We start from the raw sequence: 17,179 nt of genomic DNA, 5'->3' as shown, positions 1-17,179 counted from the left end.
GTCTCGTGAGTTTACTGGCACCAGCGGTGCATGTGGGGCGGACTTTAGCAGGGAGGGTCTAGTTACCTATCGTTATCGGGGCCAATTCCCCTCGGTGCTTCCCAAGTTGGTAGTTTAAGATGCAGATGAATTTGATCATGTAATGTCCACGGGTAGTGTAATAATGTATGTGATCAGGTACATTTCTCAGCTTTCTTATCTTATTCAGTGTTATTCTAGCTTATCAGGGAGATCATGATATGTAGTAGACATCTGGAGGTTTGATGATTGAAGATGGCTGTATTATACGTATTATGCATGTAAGGAATGAGCGTTGGAGCTGGAGGTCTTGACGAAAGGCGTCACCTTAACGAGCACTAGTAATCACTGATTCACTGTGCACTACAACGTACATGTGTAGTTACCTTCTCCCGTATCTTATCAATTACAGTTGATACGACGTACAGCTACATGTAGGTAACTATGCGCCAGTCCGCATTCCATTTCCACACCTGGGCTAGGGCACCTTAGCATTCATTTATTCATTTATCCATCCTAGACATCCTAGGTACCTAGTAGGCACCTAGGTTTGCATGGATTGCCACATATCTACAGGTACTACCTGCATACCTAAACCTTTCACATCCATAACTACCTGCCTATACAACAATACCACTACATACATGTAGGTATAACTACTACTAGGTACAATAATAGTAGCATGTACGTATGTATGTACTTGCCTACATATTACATATTACTACATATTACCTACATGCCTACAGTATGTACTTAATTCGAAATACTACTTGCATCAAACGTTAAACTTCCATTACACATTACAGACAACTACATCTTCTTTATCAACTTGACTCCATCAAGTTTCGCATTGTTTACCTCGATTTCACCATATTAGACCGACTTAAATTTAGTCCTTTCCATTCAAGCTCTATAGGGCTTTCAAGCGTCTCAAGCGTCTCAAGTACCTCAAGCACAAACCATACATACCCGCCACACGTCATATGTGTGCTTCGACGCAGATATAATCAATCACTTGACGTACTCGACGTTGGCATCCGAATACCTTCCCTGCCTGCGTGGCCTTTCGTAGCAACTAGCAACTAGCAACTTAACAACTTAACAACTTAGCAACTTGACCTTTTAACTCTTAGATGTTAGGTTCGCAGTCCACCTGACATGAGGTCAGCTATTGAGACCGATCGTCTATCTCAGAAGCTGTCATTCAACTTCAAGCTTATTCACAACGTCACTTTCGGACTCGTTACCACATTCCCTCTTCAGTCGACTACCAGGCCCAGATTCAGATCCATAATCCACCCCGCGCCAACCTCGACATCTACCTTGACAAGGTATTCCACATCTATCTCCAGCATCACTACGGTGGATAACCTGTATAATCCATCTCTTTGTAAGACTGCGGGTGTTTCCAGCCCGCAGTAACGAGTAGCAATTCGAAGTGGCAGACTCAACCCCCCAGCAACCTTCATCCACCCCATCCGCCTCCGACCACCCACCCACACCGCAACAGCCCCGATCTTCTTTCAGCACAATCATCTCAGCCCCCACCACAACCACAGGCCCCGCCGGCTCAACCCTCCTACCACTCCCCTCCAGTACTCGAGAACGATCACCTGCTGTATCATCACTACAGCGCCAAATTCTAGGAAGGCGGCAACGAGGTTTCGACGACGATAACAACGTCGCCGGCTCACAGTCGGAGCTCTCGGAAGCTCCCGCTTCCCATAATTCTTATACGATTCCCACAGAAAGTCCTAGGAGGAAGCGTAGGTGCGCTGAAAGTACCATGTTGGCGGACTCGGATAGGTCGATGGGAGCTAATGGCACTTCGAGGCCTTACGCCAATGGAAAGGCTAACCAGCGATCCTCGGCGTCAAGCACCGCCAATGGCACTCACAAAGCCCCCGGGGTAATTAACGGCTCTTCCAAAACACGACCACCGGGTAACTACTTTGGGCACAATCGCGAAGAAGTCACAAGAATCCTTATACAAGCCCTATCGGATATGGGCTATCATTCTGCGGCGCAGAGTGTGAGTCAGGAGAGCGGTTTTGAGCTTGAAAGCCCCATGGTTGCTGCTTTCCGTAATGCCATACTCGAAGGAAATTGGGAAGAGGCAGAGCGATTACTTTCTGGAGCATCAGTGGCTAGCGAACGAGCTGGGGAGAACGGCAATGGATTGATTTTAGGAAATGGAGCGGATAGACATATGATGCGATTCTGGATACGACAGCAGAAGTTTCTAGAGCTTCTTGAAGAAAAGAACACTGGCCAAGCCCTAATGGTACTTAGAAATGAGCTCACACCGTTATATCAGGACACACACAAGCTTCATTTTTTATCAAGCCTGTTGATGTGCCAAAAGACGGAAGACTTGAAGAAGAAGGCGGAGTGGGATGGCGCATATGGAGAGTCCCGGCATATTCTCTTATCCCAATTATCAAGTGAGTCTACAAAAATACAAAATACAAAATACCGCAAACGCTCGTCCTCCATGATGATCTGTCCCACTAATATTTTCTTCACAGAATGCATATCACCAGCTGTCATGCTTCCAGAACACCGGCTTGCTATACTCTTGCATCAAGTTAAATCGAATCAAATAGGAGGGTGCCTCTGGCACTGCAGTGCCACACCCCCATCTCTCTACTCAGACCATGTCTGTGACAGACGGCGGTTTCCGACAGAAAATGTAATCGAATTAGATGAGCATGACGATCAGGTCTGGCAGGTTATGTTCTCTCACGACGGGACAAAACTGGCTAGTTGTGGCCAAGGAAAGCAGGTCATCATTTGGGATGTGCCGTCTTTTGAGCCGATTCATTTTCTCAAAGATCATGAAGACGGGGTTGGCAATATTGCCTGGAGCTGGGATGATTCTATGCTAGTAACATGCTGCCAGGATCGGTATGCGAGGCTATGGGATACTAACGTAAGTTGGCAAATTGGCTATGTTTCTAAAACCCACAACTAACATGTATAGACTGGTGCTTGTCTTCAAAAACTTGAACGGTCCCAAGAGCCAGTTACCAGTTGTGTATGGGCCGCAGATAGCCAGACTTTTGTTACTGGTGCGCTCGATAAAAGTCATGGTCTAGTTCAATGGAATATTCGAGGAGAAAAGATATACGACTGGAACTGCTCCCACAGAGTTGAAGACCTGGCTGTCTCGCCTGATGGGCATTGGCTGGTGGCAGCTGACGGCGGAACTAACATTCACGTTTACAATTTTGTTACTCGCGAACTGGCTTATCAAATGGACTTGCAGGTTAGGTTAACATCCATCAGTATCAGTCAAAACTCCAGGCATTTGCTTGTAAACCATAATAACGGCATTGCACAACTTATCGACCTGGTTCTTCGCGAGCCAGTTCAAAGCTATACCGGCTTCACCATCGAGAAATTCATGATCCGAAGCTCTTTCGGGGGGGCCGATGAAAGCTTTGTAATAAGCGGAAGCGAAGGTATGTAAATTCCCCACATGAGATATTTGTCTTGTAACTGACAGGATCATCAGATGGTTCAATCAATATCTGGCACAAAGCTAGTGCACAATTGGTAGAGAAGCTGAACGGGCATATTCCTGGATGCAATTCTGTGTCGTGGAACCCGGCAGATCCATGTCTGTTTGCTTCCTGCGGAGACGACGGCAAGATCAAAATGTGCGTACCCTCCTTATGAATATCCTCTTATGAATTATGTTTTTATATGGAATCTTGGAACGCTTATAACTAACTATGGGTTGTACTACAGATGGTCCAACAATGACTGGCGCCGCACCCATCACCAGGGAAACCGGAATGCGAATGGCTCTTAGCAGAAATTCGCTAGTGTCTACATATGTAGTCCAGCGCTTTGATTTCCTACTTACAGTACTTGCATGGACCTGGCGTATTTGGATGACGGTACCATGGCGTTTCTCACATCTATGCTAGTGTGGCCAACTACATAAGAGCACACTGGGAATGATGCGCCATGCGCGCGATATTGCCCTGACGGTGGGTATGGTCATTCAATGTATTAATGGCACATAATAAGTTTCGCTCTACTAAGACACTTGGGAAAGGGGGATACTTCTGCGTCGTTTCAACAGTCGATCGGATAGACTTGAGAGAGCTGGCAAGGGCATTTGTATATTCAAGGGGTTTATGTAAAGGTATCCCTTCTCTCATCAGACCCAGCCGAGGCTATTAGCATAGACGTTTCTGTGAGGCAATTGCGCGTGGTCCTCGAGGTCACAACCTCGACGCCACAAGGAAATTATTCAGATAGTTGCCTAGGTACCTACATAGACAATGCTTCAATGTTTGTGACTGTGAAATATAGAACTAGTATTGTTCTTTAGTATAAGTACCTGTTGGTTATGCGTCGGTCGTCGTCATCTATGCCCAACTGCTGACGCATGCTTATCCAGGCAGCCATATATAGAAGAAAAAAGAAGAGAAATAAACCAAAAAAAAAGGTGCCCCCTTGAGGTAACTATTGAAGACATTCGCGAAATTGATAATTGAGATGTGGCTATGTTAGTATACTGTACTATGTTATGTCCTTAGGCTTAACTTGAATCTTCAATGTTCAAGTTCCCAGTTTCAGGGGCTAAAGAGCATGAGCGCATAAGCCACTTGATCTCAGTTCCTATTGAAGTTGCATAAGAGGTATCCACAACTGCTTTTGCCAGGTAGTCACATGTCACATATGGCCCGATAAGGGATAGTATATGCTTATTATCTGCTATCAATGCCGTAGTGCCTAGTACTAGGTGCTAATTAGGTACTAACCTAACATTTATTATTGATACGTAAGGTACCTACGTACTGTAGGGCAGCAGGCCAGTAGCAGTCAAGTGCCACCTGCGTTGCGCCTGGCGATTCAATGTTTGATCAATGTTCCTTGAACCAGATTTCCATCTTATCCTCTCAAGATTCCATTTTCATACCCTCCACTTCTTACAAAATACAATCACTACATGAACTGTGTTCATTTGTGATTTAATACAACTGCTACTTACTGTTAATTTGTACCATCCCTTCTTAACCTTGGCCTCGAAGTTAGAAAGAGGATCTAAAAACCCCCGTTGTTTGTGTGGAGGCCCGGTTTTGAGACTAAGCTCTTCGCCTTCAACTCGAGACTACTACTATACCTCCTTAGGTGCATAGTAGAAACGTAGCCTTATTCTACGACTCCCTCGTTAGTGAAGTTTGGTTTGTACACATATTCCGACGTCGAAAATCAGATTAGACCTGGACTGCCCAACATGGCCGATACTCTAGTAACCCCGGGAGGTATCTCGGATCCTGCCCTCATCAAGTATGTGTGTTCTGGCGGCATCTTTGCCTGTGCGCGCAAACGTTTCGCTAACCTCAAACCTATAGACTTGTCAACAGGCTTCAAGACGTCTTCTCCACGGTCGGCGTCAACAATCCTATCGATCTGCCCCAAATTGTTGTTGTTGGAAGTCAGTCTAGTGGAAAGAGTTCCGTCTTAGAGAACATCGTCGGGAGAGACTTGTGCGTCACCGCTCATCCCCTTTCATACCATACGGGTCCCATACCTATGAAACAAGCCAACTAATTGTTACCAAACAGCTTACCTCGAGGATCCGGTATCGTGACGAGGCGACCTCTCGTTCTTCAGTTAATCAATCGACCCGCGACTTCACACGCGAACGGAGTTAATGACGATGTCGCTAATTCTTCGGACAAGGCAGCTAACCCAGACGAGTGGGGCGAGTTTTTGCATATCCCTGGACAGAAGTTCTACGATTTTAACAGAATCCGGGACGAAATCAGCCGGGAGACGGAGGCAAAGGTTGGTCGCAATGCTGGCATTTCGCCTGCCCCGATCAACCTAAGAGTTTATTCTCCCAACGTCCTCACCCTAACGCTCGTCGATTTGCCGGGTCTGACGAAGGTTCCAGTGGGAGATCAGCCAAGAGATATCGAGCGGCAAATCAAAGACATGGTCCTCAAGTATATCCAGAAGTCAAACGCGATCATTCTGGCTGTCACATCTGCCAACATCGATTTGGCTAACTCGGATGGTCTGAAGCTCGCCAGAGAAGTAGACCCGGAAGGACAGAGAACGATCGGAGTTTTGACAAAGGTGGATCTCATGGACGAAGGCACCGATGTCGTTGATATTCTTGCTGGCCGCATTATTCCACTTCGGCTAGGCTATGTCCCTGTTGTCAACAGAGGGCAACGAGATATCGACAACAAGAAGCCTATTTCCTCCGCTCTTGAAGCAGAGAAGAACTATTTCGAAAACCACAAGGCCTACCAGAATAAGAGCACGTATTGCGGTACTCCGTATCTAGCAAGGAAGTTGAACCTGATTCTGATGATGCACATCAAGCAGACTCTGCCAGATATTAAGGGCAGAATTACTAGTTCTCTCCAAAAATATTCTGCTGAGTTGGATTCTTTAGGACCGTCAATGCTAGGAAACAGCGGGAACATTGTTCTGAACATTATTACCGAGTTTACTAACCAGTGGCGAACCGTCTTGGAAGGCAATAACGGCGAGCTGTCCAGCACCGAGCTTTCTGGTGGTGCCCGAATCAGTTTTGTGTTCCACGAGCTGTACTCCAATGGTGTGAAGGCGGTTGATCCTTTTGATGTTGTCAAGGATGTCGATATCAGAACGATACTGTACAACTCATCTGGTTCCTCGCCAGCACTCTTCGTTGGAACGACCGCATTCGAAGTCATCGTCAAGCAGCAGATAAAGCGGCTTGAAGAGCCTAGTCTGAAATGTGCCTCACTCGTTTATGACGAGCTGGTGCGCATTCTGACACAGCTTCTTTCTAAGGCATTATACCGAAGATACCCATCGCTCAAGGAGAAGTTCCATGGCGTGGTTATCGGGTTCTTCAAGAAGGCCATGGAGCCTACCAACAAACTTGTTAGGGATCTTGTTTCCATGGAATCTTGCTATATCAACACCGCCCACCCCGACTTCCTCAATGGACACCGAGCCATGGCCATTGTAAACGAGCGGTATAATGGGGCGAAGCCTGTACAAGTTGACCCCAAAACTGGAAAGCCTCTACCAGCTACGGCTACTACTCCGGCTCGTGCTGCTAGTCCCTCGATAGAAAACTTGGACAACAACTCGGGCTTTTTCGGAAGTTTCTTTGCCGCCAAGAACAAGAAGAAGGCTGCCGCCATGGAGGCTCCTCCTCCGACACTCAAGGCTTCCGGGACTTTGTCGGAGAGGGAAAACATTGAAGTTGAGGTTATTAGTGAGTAACGAAGACTTGTCCTTGCGACGACCCCATTACTAATAAAATATTATAGAGCTCTTAATCGCTTCCTATTTCAACATTGTTAAAAGAACAATGATTGACATGGTCCCCAAAGCCATCATGCTCAACCTCGTCACGTGAGTGCTTGATATAACAGAATAGACATGGATTCGAGTTTGCTAATCGAGTGACAGGTTTACAAAAGATGAAATGCAACGAGAACTCCTGGAGAACATGTACCGTAACGAGTCTTACGACGAACTACTAAAGGAGAGTGACTACACTGTCCGCAGACGGAAGGAATGCCAGCAGATGGTCGAATCGCTTAGTAAGGCCAGCGAGATCGTCAGCCAAGTGCAGTAAGGTGTGGAGGGGCTATCTCTATAGGCCTCAAGAGTCATCAAATGTTGGTCGGATGAGCAAAATAAGCAGAATGACTAATGCGGGACGATACGGAAGGGGCATACTCCACCAGTGTTGAAGTGTGCGCGGTTTATTTGTTGGTAGTCGGATTTTGGGTCTGTTGAGTACTTCTTCTCTCCCCCTTCCCCTTTTTTGCCATTTTCTAGAGGGAATCCTTCTTTATATCACATCGTCATACCCCAAGCCCTTCCCCCCTTTAGACATGTCGTTCGGTAGATGAGAGTAGCAGTAGCATTTTATGAAGTGCGGAATGAGTTTAATGTACTTAAAATGAGAAAATGCCTGATGAGGACCAATTCTTCTCAAGACTGGGCGCTTACCGAGGTACTTTTTAATGGGTTCAAAGCTATCCCTGGATCTAACTTATTTGCTTATGTGATGAATCATGCTGAATACCTATGGTAGATAGGCTCGACCCGAGACCTTGGTTCCTTCGTAGCGGGCCGAGCGGAAGATAAGCATCGGTAAACCTATCTAGGTACCAGCCTAATCTAAGCAGCTGTGCTGTAGAAACAGCCTTGTTGATATTATATGTAGGCATGGTATATGTACGTGATATCTGACGGGTTCCTTTTATGGTAGAGAGAGACGGAAAGGGGGTGAAGAAGCTGATGTGATGGGACGTGATATGACATAAAAAAAGGGGGGGGACAGTCGCCTAGGTAGGTAAGGAAGAAAGGAAGAAGAAGGAAAAAGGGGGGCATCCAATGTTCCGCAATGCATCGATACCTATGTACAGGTATCTAGGGTGTATGCACGTATTAAGACGCCACATAAGACCACCCCCGGAGGCGGCACCGAACGTGTCTGTCTATCTACACGTACTGGGTACGATACACTTTTTGAGCAGATAAACATGGCATCTGTGTACTTTATTTCTGATTCGGCTAAGTACCTTGATGCCCGCTTCCGAATTTCGGGGGGGGGAGAGAGGTGAGTCAAGGTGTAAGAAGGCTGGCCGGTTTTCTTTTGGGGGGCTGCATTATTCTTACTTTCATATATTGTTGTTTTGTTTTGTTTTGTTTTGATGATTGGTTATTTGACTCATACGCCTGTCTGTGTAGTTATCTACTTACAAACCAAAACGCGGACGAAAAATAAAAATAAAAAAAAGAATTGAACTTGGAAAATCCCTCCCCCCTGGCGCGCTGCCTACCTAGGTAAGTACTAGGTAAGCTACTGCACAGGGAAGGGTTAGAAAAAGGGATCTGGCGGTCAAGCGGCCTTTTTTTTTTTCTCTTTTACCTAACTACCTACCTACCTACCTCCCGTCCCCTCCCCATTAAGTACTAGGTTAGGGAAGGTTATGTATGTAGGTCAGGCAAGTATCCATCGTATGTACGTAGGGTAAGGATACATACATGCCCATACATATACCTAGCGATGAGACACGAGATAGATAATTAGATAGGATAGGATAAAAGAAATCCGGGGGTGGTTTTGTTTTTCTTTCTTCCCTTTCCCCCTTGATGTGCTCAATGCGTAAATGACGAGTCACCGACATACATACATACCTAACACATAATATCCATCCATCCATCCATCCATAGTAGGTTCACATACACACACGCCATACTTACCTACATACACGACAACCCTGCGGGGAGGAAAGTAGGTCTGGTCTGTAGAGAGGCGGTGACACAACGAGAAATATAGGATATGTACTGTAGGTATCTAACCTAGTGGGTTTCGAAATAAGAGAATAATAATAATAATAAATAATAACAACAATAAGAGGAAGAAGAGAAAGAAGTGGGAGATTAATAAATGAATAAAATTAAATAATAGTTATTCTTGTTAGCCATGCCATAGACGAACTTATCTTCCTTCCTTCCCCCCTTTCGTTCTTTCTCATCCTTTGCGGTCCGCCATGATCAACCACATCAAGTCTAATACCGACCTTCACTTTTGTCAGGAGGCGACGCCGACGCGGCTTTCGTGAGCTTCTCTGATCTGACCCATATACCTACCCTACAAGCAAGGAGAAGAATATCTTCCAGCTTCACCAGCTTTCTATCATTCTTATATCACCGCTTCTCATTCCTTCCCTTCACTTCTAGCCGCATTCTAGACGCATTCTAGACGCATTCTAGAAACAAACGTTCCGACGATAATATGGAAAACCAGTCCAGAAGCGACCCTCCGTCTCCACCGCCTCCGCCACCGCCAAGTCCCAGCAGATCATCTTGTTGATCAAATCGGCTTCTGGAAGATTCCAAACAGCATCATTACGTCTGATCTGAGAGAAGAAAGTCTCGGCTCCTCTAAAAAGTGAGAGGAGATCATTTGTCCCTTTCTACGAGAACCTTTCTGAACTCATAATCGTTGTTATGAAGTCAGATTTATGCTAGAATGGGGTCAATGGACCTCTCGAAAAGGCTCGGCCGAGAGTCAGAAGGAAAAAAGTTTCTAGAGCATGTTATGTGGTCGTGGGAAGTAGACATGTGTGAAGAGCGAGCTTCCTCGTATCAGCTTGGCGTCAGCTGATGGGGCTCCCAACGTTGCGGTCAAGGGGTTAGAAGGTGGAAAACGGCGTCTAAAAGTGTGTGCTTGCTTGGGTCGATATTAGAGGGTTGATTTGCCAGTTTCGTTTGCCACGTTCTCGTTAGACCTTTTCCTTTTGGTTATAATTTAGATTTGTCTTTTACCATCACCACGCCCCCATCTTTAACATCAAAGTCCTTGCCTTTGGTCCAGTTGTACCAGCTGCTCAGAGCACCTTCGCCTCCTTGGCCTGGGGCGAGAGCGTGGCCAATATAGCCGCCCCCGGGAATACCAGGGCCCTGTCCGTGGATACTTGGATCAGCGCCCTTCTGATTGACCGCCAGACATGGTGTCTCACGTAACGCGACCACTGGGCGTTGATCGCCTTCGCGGCCGGCATTTGTTTCTAGCTCTGGATATCCCAGGACGGGTGTGCAACAAGCATCCGTTCCATCAAAGATTGCCTCCCACTCTGAGCGTGTCTTTGACTTGAATATCGCCTCGAACTGCCGTCTCATTTCTGGCCAGGTTTCTCGGTCGTAACGCCGCTTCTCCCAATTCTGGCCACCCAAGCCCAGTCCAGCGATCAAAGCAGCGTAGAATTGTGGTTCTAACGCGCCCACTGCCATGTAGCCTCCATCTTTCGTTTCATATGTATCGTAATAAGGACTACCGCCGTCCAACAAATTCTCACCGCGCGGATGATCCCCGTATGGTGTCTTCAGATTTTGTCGCAAAGAAGTCGCAAGATAACTAGTTCCGTCCACCATATTCGCCTCTACAACTTGCCCCTTTCCTGTTCTTTCCCTGGTGATGATAGCGAGCAAGATGCCCTGGACTAATATGGCGCCACCAGCGGCGAAATCAATGAAGTTCATGGGTGGGTGTGGCTTCTCACCACTCCGGCCTAGTAGAGAGAGCATCCCGGAGACTCCAATGTAGTTGATGTCGTGACCGGCCATGGCGGCGTATTTCCCATCTCGGCGGAAGCCCGTCATGCGCCCGTATATCAGACGAGGGTTCAAAGTACACAGAACCTCCGGACCGAGGCCGAGCTTTTCTAATACGCCTGGGCGGAATGGGTCAATGATTACATCGGCTGTCTTGGCTAGTTCCTTGATAAGTCCAACGCCATTCGATGATTTTAGGTCCACGGCGATGGAGGATTTATGCCTTGCGAGCAAATCTGGTGTTGGATCTTGAGTCCCAGTTACACGATCAATACGAAGGACCTTGGCGCCGGCATCTGCCAGGAATAACCCCGCAAAAGGCCCTGATTGCTGTTAGTAAGGTGGTCGTGGGCGTTTTGGTAACGTACATCGTACCGGGTGCGAGACCAGCAAATTCAAGGACTTGGAGCCCCTGAAGTGGCAGCGTTCCTACCATGTTTTATAGTTGGATTTTTAGTTAGATTTTATAGGTAGCTTTTACAGGTAAATAGTTTCTATATTCCCGAGACGAAGTACTAGAGATGTCATAACATGTCTCAGAGCGTGCCACTGAGTGGGTGTGATTGGGTGTAAGTGGATGTAAGTTGATGTTGGAGATGTTGCCAATACATATACGCCACATGTAGTTCAATGTTGGGGACGGCGTGGAGAACCGAGGCTGCTTTGAGCCACAGTGCGATATGTGGTAGTCTTTAGCACTGTCCCGAATATCCTCTTTAAGTCTTGCCCGAAGCTTTCTTCTTGTTCGTATTTTCAGACACAAGGCCAGCTTTGACGAATGCATCTCTCGCAGTTTGGTTTATTAGGGCAAACCGGCGAGGGCCCAGTTTATGTCCACCGTACCATCGGGTAACAATCACCATGACATTCCAGAGGTCCATCAGTTGCATTAGATGTAGCAAACGACCCCCAGCAGCAGTCTCGCCGTCATCGTCACAGTCTTGAAACGTAGTGTTGTTCGGCCCCTTTATGCGCCACGCTGTGATGTTGTGCGTGGCCGTTCGAACCTTCTTGTCAGTGGACAGTAGATGTTGAACAAACGCCTCGGCTTCTTCCGTTGACGAGACAGGGGCACATCGGGCAACAAATGTTGATTTCAACTCAATAAAAAGATCTGATAGCACCCATGGAGGCTCTGGTATGTTAGAGGCATGAGCTTCTGCTGCGGATCTATTACGAGGTACAACATCCGTAGCCTCTTCTTCTTCTTCAGGGACAGCGTCATGGGGGTCGGTATCTTCTGTGGCTGAAGACTCCAGAAGCCGAGTTAACTCCTCTATGGTATCGAAAAGGCAGACAGCTCCTGGTTCGTAAACGCTGCTCAAGGCCTCACAGAAAAAAGATAATTCTCGCGCCGCATCACCTCGCTTTCCATGCTCACCAGTACTATTAGTACCAAGAACGACAGGAGGCACTGCGGGATAGGTGGGAGGGAACTCGATACGGAGGGATGCTGATTCGCTCGGGGGTTTTAGTATATAAATATTTTCGTCGTTTGAGGGTACCAAACAGCCATCGCCATATATCGAGTTGATTGCTTCAACCTCATCCCGAAGCTCTTCAGACATCTTGTATCTTTTTCTCCTTTAGGCGCAATATAGTATTAGGTTAGTACTTCGTATATGTATACTCTGTATTAATATCCGTAGATGATATTATAAAAGATATATATATGTGTACGACATAAGCATTTGACATTGGAAGACTTCAAGGTTCTTCTATACCTAGGTAGGGTACCTGAGCACTCAATAGGTACTAGGTATTAAATCACATTGAGTTCTGGCATTACATGGAATGAAGGTGATGATAATGTAAGTCAGGTATTCTCCTAAATATTTTACTAAGGCAGTATGCAAGGAACGATTCTTTTATTTCGGCATATAGTACTAAGGCTGTTAAGTAGGTGCACATAAGGCGCGTGCTGATCACTTGCAGATACATACCTACATGCACTAGCCTCTAGGTAGTAGGTACTGTCTACATAAATACCGTTGACCTAGGCTAGCTAAGGCACCTACTTAGTATTTTTTCAACCTGAATCCACTTGGTTCTAGCGTTTCTACTAAACTTTCTAGTGGTTCATAATTCACATGAGAAGGAGGAGTCGAGAACCCCATCCCCCATTGCCCCTCCATTTTCTTCTTTTTTGTCCTACGACGTAAGCTCCGAACTCCGACTAGCATCTTTTCTCAGTATCAGCACAAGATTGCAATGCCGAATTCACTGAAGACGACATCTACATAGTAATCTCGATTTAGAAACCTTGAGCGCCGCAACTACCATACTATTCACTTACCAGCTTACCTACTCATAGTGGCTCAACGCTTTTTTGGAAGCTTAACCCATTGCTTCTTCAACCCCATTTCCTTATTCTCCGCTCTTACTCTCATAACCAAATTCTTCTTGTTGAAATTATATCCCATCAGTCATCCTCCATAACCTTCCCTCACCTTCCAATTCGCCTCTGAGTACTCCGAGTATGGCATCAGCCGTAGAGCAGGCTACGGCCTACAAGAACGATGGCAACAAAGCCTTCGCCGCTCACAACTGGCTCGGCGCTATAGACCTCTATTCCAAGGCCATTGACTTAAACGACAAGGAGCCCACCTATTTCACCAACAGAGCACAAGTTTGTATTCCCCAGCTCTGCTCGGAGTTCGTTCCAAAGTGCTCGCGTGACTAACCTTGAGTCAAATCCTATGGTAGGCGCATATTAAATCCGAAGCTTATGGCTATGCCATTGCCGATGCTACCAAAGCGATAGAACTGAATCCAAAATTCGTCAAGGTATGCCGCAGTTGGGTCTCAACGTACATCCTTCCAGAAGTACTAAACAGTCGCAATTCAGGCTTACTTCCGTCGTGCCGTTGCCTACGCCGCCATACTTAAGCCAAAGGATGCCGTCAAGGACTTCAAGAAATGTGTCGAGCTCGACCCGAATAACAAGGACGCAAAGCTCAGACTCGCCGAATGTCAAAAGATTATTAGACAACTAAATTTCTATGCTGCCATCGAAGTCGGTGATGAGCCTTCTGCCGCTGAAGGCCTCGATGTTGATTCCATTGCTATCGAGCCAGACTACGACGGTGTACAGCTCAAGGACCAGATGACCCAGGAATTCATCGATGACATGATCGAGAGGTTCAAGACCGGTAAAAAGATCCACAAGAAATATGTCTACCAAATCGTCATCGCCGTCAAGAAGATCGTTTATGACGAGTCCACAATGGTGGAGATAAAAATTCCCGAAGACATCAAGTTCACAGTTTGCGGCGACACGCATGGTTAGTCTAAAAAAAGTTGCGCATGCCAAGTCAGAGCTAACCGTATCACAGGTCAGTATTTCGACCTGATGGAGCTCTTCAGGTTAAACGGTCGTCCGTCAGAGAAGCACTGGTACCTGTTCAACGGCGACTTCGTAGATCGAGGTTCATGGTCGACAGAAATCGCCCTGCTTTTGTACGCATATAAATGGCTACGCCCCAACGGCATGTTCCTCAACAGGGGCAACCACGAAACAGACGACATGAATAAGGTGTATGGATTCGAAGGCGAGTGCAAGGCCAAATATAACGAACGGTATGTCTTCATTGTGATTCCCAAACTGCCGCCCTGATTCTAACATGGGTATAGTGTCTTTAAGCTATTCTCCGAAAGCTTTTCTGCATTACCCTTAGCAACGCTCATTGGAGACAAGTACCTTGTCCTACACGGTGGTCTATTTTCGGATGACAACGTGACTCTAGATGATATTCGAAAGGTGGACAGGCATACCCAGAGACAACCGGGCCAATCCGGATTGATGATGGAAATGCTGTGGACAGACCCTCAAAAGGCGCCTGGCCGAGGTCCCAGCAAGAGAGGCGTGGGTATGCAGTTTGGACCGGACGTGACGAAGAGGTTCTGCGAAAAGAATGGTCTGGACGCGATCATCCGAAGCCACGAAGTGCGTATGGATGGTTATGAGGAGGAGCATGATGGCAGGTGTATCACAGGTAAGTTTGTTTCTGCTAGTCATCAGGTTCAATATCCCCTTTGGCTAACCAATCATCAACTGAACAGTCTTCTCCGCACCGAAGTACTGCGACCAGACCGAGAATAGGGGCGCCTACATCAACATTAGCCCCAGCTACAAGCTCGACTTCCACCAATTTGACGCCGTTCCTCATCCACCAATTCGGCCAATGGTACGTTTTCCCATCCCTGTTGTAAATGCAAATGACTATTGGTCTAATTCAATTTTCTCTAGGCATACGTAAATAACTCGCTCATGTCGTCGATGTAAATGTGAAGCGCTTCTCATGGTTGCATGTGCTGATGTTGCATGATGTGATGGCATAAGACGGCATAAGATGGCATTTTCGCATATATGGCATTAGGTATATCATTGGGGGAAGCATTGGCGTTGTAGGATATTGGAGAGGGAAGGGAGGGGGGAATATATACCAATACTGGCGGTACCAATGATAATGACTTCTTCCTGGCGTTTTTCTTCCCACCTAGCAGTCTCGAGATGCAATAATAGTGATTAAGTATTTGTTTGTTTACTGTTTAATATTGACCTTCAGGCAGACCATAGCTTGTCTTCGCTATCCCTGCCTACTAGGGACCCAAGCCAGTCAGAGCATCCTTTAATTCGAAGTGAAGAATGAATACGGTCCTGGAAAGATCCTTGCCAAGCTGTGATGGCGGCAGAAAATGCAGGCAGGTCGTCTCGAGGCAATCTCAACCAGCAACACTTCCCTTCTACTTTGAGGATGTCGATAGGAATGCCCACACCAGTAGTACCTAGGAATTGCTTGAGGGCAGATGTGCAGTAGGAGCGTACTTGTAGGGCATCCAGATCGCCAGGGTTGGCTGTGTCACTGAAAAGCTCTAGATGTGCATAGGAATATCTTGGAGATTTGATGGTAGCTGTGACTAGCTCATGTGACTTTTTCACCTTTGTTGTGGTTGCTGTGGTGACTGTGGTTGTAGTTGTAGTTGTAGTTGCTGCTGTTGCATCATTGGTATTCGACATGGATGTATCCGCATTTTCTGTCATTTTGGGGAGTTTGTTTTTTAAGGTTGTGAGGCTCAGTGCAAATAGTATGGATGGTATGAATGTGGTTGAGGAAGTGAATGGTTGGGTTGTGGGAAGGTGTTTGATGATCATGCACAGTGATAATATAACTACATAACTAACTAGCACTAAACTGCTAATGGAAGCATTCAAGGTTTGGACATTGTACTGTGTACCTAGGTACATATATTATGCTCTTATGCAGACTGCACTGTGTATTTAGGCTAGAGTGGGGGCTAGGCACTACCCCGCTAAACCGTTTAAATAAATCATATTTAAAACTTATGTTCTTATCCGAGCTTCTTACAACAGTGTTTTCTTCCACATTCAACTAACCGAGCTCAAGATGGGACGAAAGCATATTGCCAAGGCCGTGCCAAAACGGAAGAGATCTGCGCCCGAGGAAGCAGCAGCGCAGGAAGCTTCTTATAATTATTTCCTGCAGCACCAAGATTCTTCATCCTCTCCTTCTTCCAACAAAGAGGGCAAAGAGCAACGTGAGCCATACCTTGGTACTGCTACAGCACGCACGACTTCTAAGCCAGACAACATCTGTGAACTTCTTGAGGCACCTTTAACTGCAATTGAACATCTTGAAGCTGAGCAAGCTGAACAAGCCAAATCTTCGCAATTGTAAGTCCTGCCTCTCCCATCATTCCATCTATTCCATCTATTCCATCCTCTACTTCTCTACCTCCTCCATCTTCTATCTTTTCATCTCTCTACCCTTTAATTTTCCCGTCTTTCCCATCTTACACTTCCAGCAGCGCAAAGCGCGTCGCATCGCGTCAATTAAAAACCACCACATCGTCGCTGCTTACAGCACATATTCATACACTAATCACTAATTACCACAATCCAGGGCTACTCGACTAGCTTTATTCGACAATACACCAACCGACGGCAATATGGAGTCTAACGAAGCCTTCCCTGCTTATGCGCCCATCCCCCCAAACCAGATGCGCTACAGTCGCGCCTGCATGGTTTGTGCGATTA

The 17,179-nt window shown here is 46.5% G+C and overlaps 6 protein-coding genes across 6 annotated transcripts; 3 read left to right on the top strand and 3 right to left on the bottom strand.

The window, feature by feature from the left end:
* Nucleotides 1-1,176: 1,176 nt before the first annotated feature.
* Nucleotides 1,177-3,835, top strand: GGS25DRAFT_522009 (WD40 repeat-like protein; the record flags this gene model as incomplete). The annotated part of the gene is made up of 6 exons (XM_049264149.1): nucleotides 1,177-1,408; nucleotides 1,464-2,462; nucleotides 2,547-2,950; nucleotides 3,002-3,482; nucleotides 3,536-3,680; nucleotides 3,772-3,835. 6 exons carry the CDS (start codon nucleotides 1,177-1,179, stop codon nucleotides 3,833-3,835), a joined length of 2,325 nt encoding a protein of 774 aa, XP_049116978.1.
* Nucleotides 3,836-5,092: 1,257 nt separating this feature from the next.
* Nucleotides 5,093-7,643, top strand: GGS25DRAFT_293060 (vacuolar sorting protein 1). The gene is made up of 5 exons (XM_049257579.1): nucleotides 5,093-5,325; nucleotides 5,391-5,525; nucleotides 5,604-7,254; nucleotides 7,317-7,401; nucleotides 7,459-7,643. Exons 1-4 carry the CDS (start codon nucleotides 5,273-5,275, stop codon nucleotides 7,323-7,325), a joined length of 1,848 nt encoding a protein of 615 aa, XP_049116977.1. The 5' UTR covers nucleotides 5,093-5,272; the 3' UTR covers nucleotides 7,326-7,401; nucleotides 7,459-7,643.
* Nucleotides 7,644-9,769: 2,126 nt separating this feature from the next.
* On the bottom strand, nucleotides 9,770-11,697 carry GGS25DRAFT_293001 (CoA-transferase family III). Its single transcript, XM_049257577.1, has 2 exons — nucleotides 11,497-11,697; nucleotides 9,770-11,444 (listed from the first exon to the last, which is right to left on the bottom strand). The coding sequence occupies exons 1-2, from the start codon at nucleotides 11,555-11,557 to the stop codon at nucleotides 10,312-10,314; spliced, it is 1,194 nt and encodes a 397-aa protein (XP_049116976.1). The 5' UTR covers nucleotides 11,558-11,697; the 3' UTR covers nucleotides 9,770-10,311.
* Nucleotides 11,698-12,959, bottom strand: GGS25DRAFT_293004 (UPF0029-domain-containing protein). Its single transcript, XM_049257578.1, has one exon. The coding sequence runs from the start codon at nucleotides 12,687-12,689 to the stop codon at nucleotides 11,838-11,840; it is 852 nt and encodes a 283-aa protein (XP_049116975.1). The 5' UTR covers nucleotides 12,690-12,959; the 3' UTR covers nucleotides 11,698-11,837.
* Nucleotides 12,960-13,452: 493 nt separating this feature from the next.
* GGS25DRAFT_292943 (protein phosphatase 5) lies at nucleotides 13,453-15,546 on the top strand. Its single transcript, XM_049257575.1, has 7 exons — nucleotides 13,453-13,750; nucleotides 13,828-13,908; nucleotides 13,970-14,405; nucleotides 14,457-14,700; nucleotides 14,755-15,116; nucleotides 15,184-15,308; nucleotides 15,371-15,546. Exons 1-7 carry the CDS (start codon nucleotides 13,601-13,603, stop codon nucleotides 15,404-15,406), a joined length of 1,434 nt encoding a protein of 477 aa, XP_049116974.1. The 5' UTR covers nucleotides 13,453-13,600; the 3' UTR covers nucleotides 15,407-15,546.
* Nucleotides 15,455-16,245, bottom strand: GGS25DRAFT_292949 (uncharacterized protein). The gene has a single exon (XM_049257576.1). It carries the CDS (start codon nucleotides 16,163-16,165, stop codon nucleotides 15,686-15,688), a length of 480 nt encoding a protein of 159 aa, XP_049116973.1. The 5' UTR covers nucleotides 16,166-16,245; the 3' UTR covers nucleotides 15,455-15,685.
* Between the last annotated feature and the right edge of the window lie 934 nt (nucleotides 16,246-17,179).

This window comes from Hypoxylon fragiforme (genome assembly GCF_022984875.1).
Source record: "Hypoxylon fragiforme strain CBS 206.31 chromosome Unknown GGS25scaffold_5, whole genome shotgun sequence".
In the NCBI taxonomy this organism is placed as follows: Eukaryota; Fungi; Ascomycota; class Sordariomycetes; order Xylariales; family Hypoxylaceae; genus Hypoxylon; species Hypoxylon fragiforme.
The sequence above is the reverse complement of the archived record's forward strand: the minus strand, read 5'-3'. Positions and strand labels throughout refer to the sequence as shown.

Coding starts and splice junctions, on each gene's coding strand:
- GGS25DRAFT_292949 (XM_049257576.1), bottom strand. CDS start 16,165: ATGACAGAAAATGCGGATACATCCATGTCGAATACCAATGATGCAACA.
- GGS25DRAFT_293060 (XM_049257579.1), top strand. CDS start 5,273: ATGGCCGATACTCTAGTAACCCCGGGAGGTATCTCGGATCCTGCCCTC. Junction 5,326..5,390: donor TCGGATCCTGCCCTCATCAA/GTATGTGTGTTC, acceptor TCAAACCTATAG/ACTTGTCAACAGGCTTCAAG. Junction 5,526..5,603: donor AACATCGTCGGGAGAGACTT/GTGCGTCACCGC, acceptor GTTACCAAACAG/CTTACCTCGAGGATCCGGTA.
- GGS25DRAFT_293001 (XM_049257577.1), bottom strand. CDS start 11,557: ATGGTAGGAACGCTGCCACTTCAGGGGCTCCAAGTCCTTGAATTTGCT. Junction 11,445..11,496: donor ATTTGCTGGTCTCGCACCCG/GTACGATGTACG, acceptor AACAGCAATCAG/GGCCTTTTGCGGGGTTATTC.
- GGS25DRAFT_293004 (XM_049257578.1), bottom strand. CDS start 12,689: ATGTCTGAAGAGCTTCGGGATGAGGTTGAAGCAATCAACTCGATATAT.
- GGS25DRAFT_292943 (XM_049257575.1), top strand. CDS start 13,601: ATGGCATCAGCCGTAGAGCAGGCTACGGCCTACAAGAACGATGGCAAC. Junction 13,751..13,827: donor ATTTCACCAACAGAGCACAA/GTTTGTATTCCC, acceptor ATCCTATGGTAG/GCGCATATTAAATCCGAAGC. Junction 15,309..15,370: donor ATCCACCAATTCGGCCAATG/GTACGTTTTCCC, acceptor AATTTTCTCTAG/GCATACGTAAATAACTCGCT.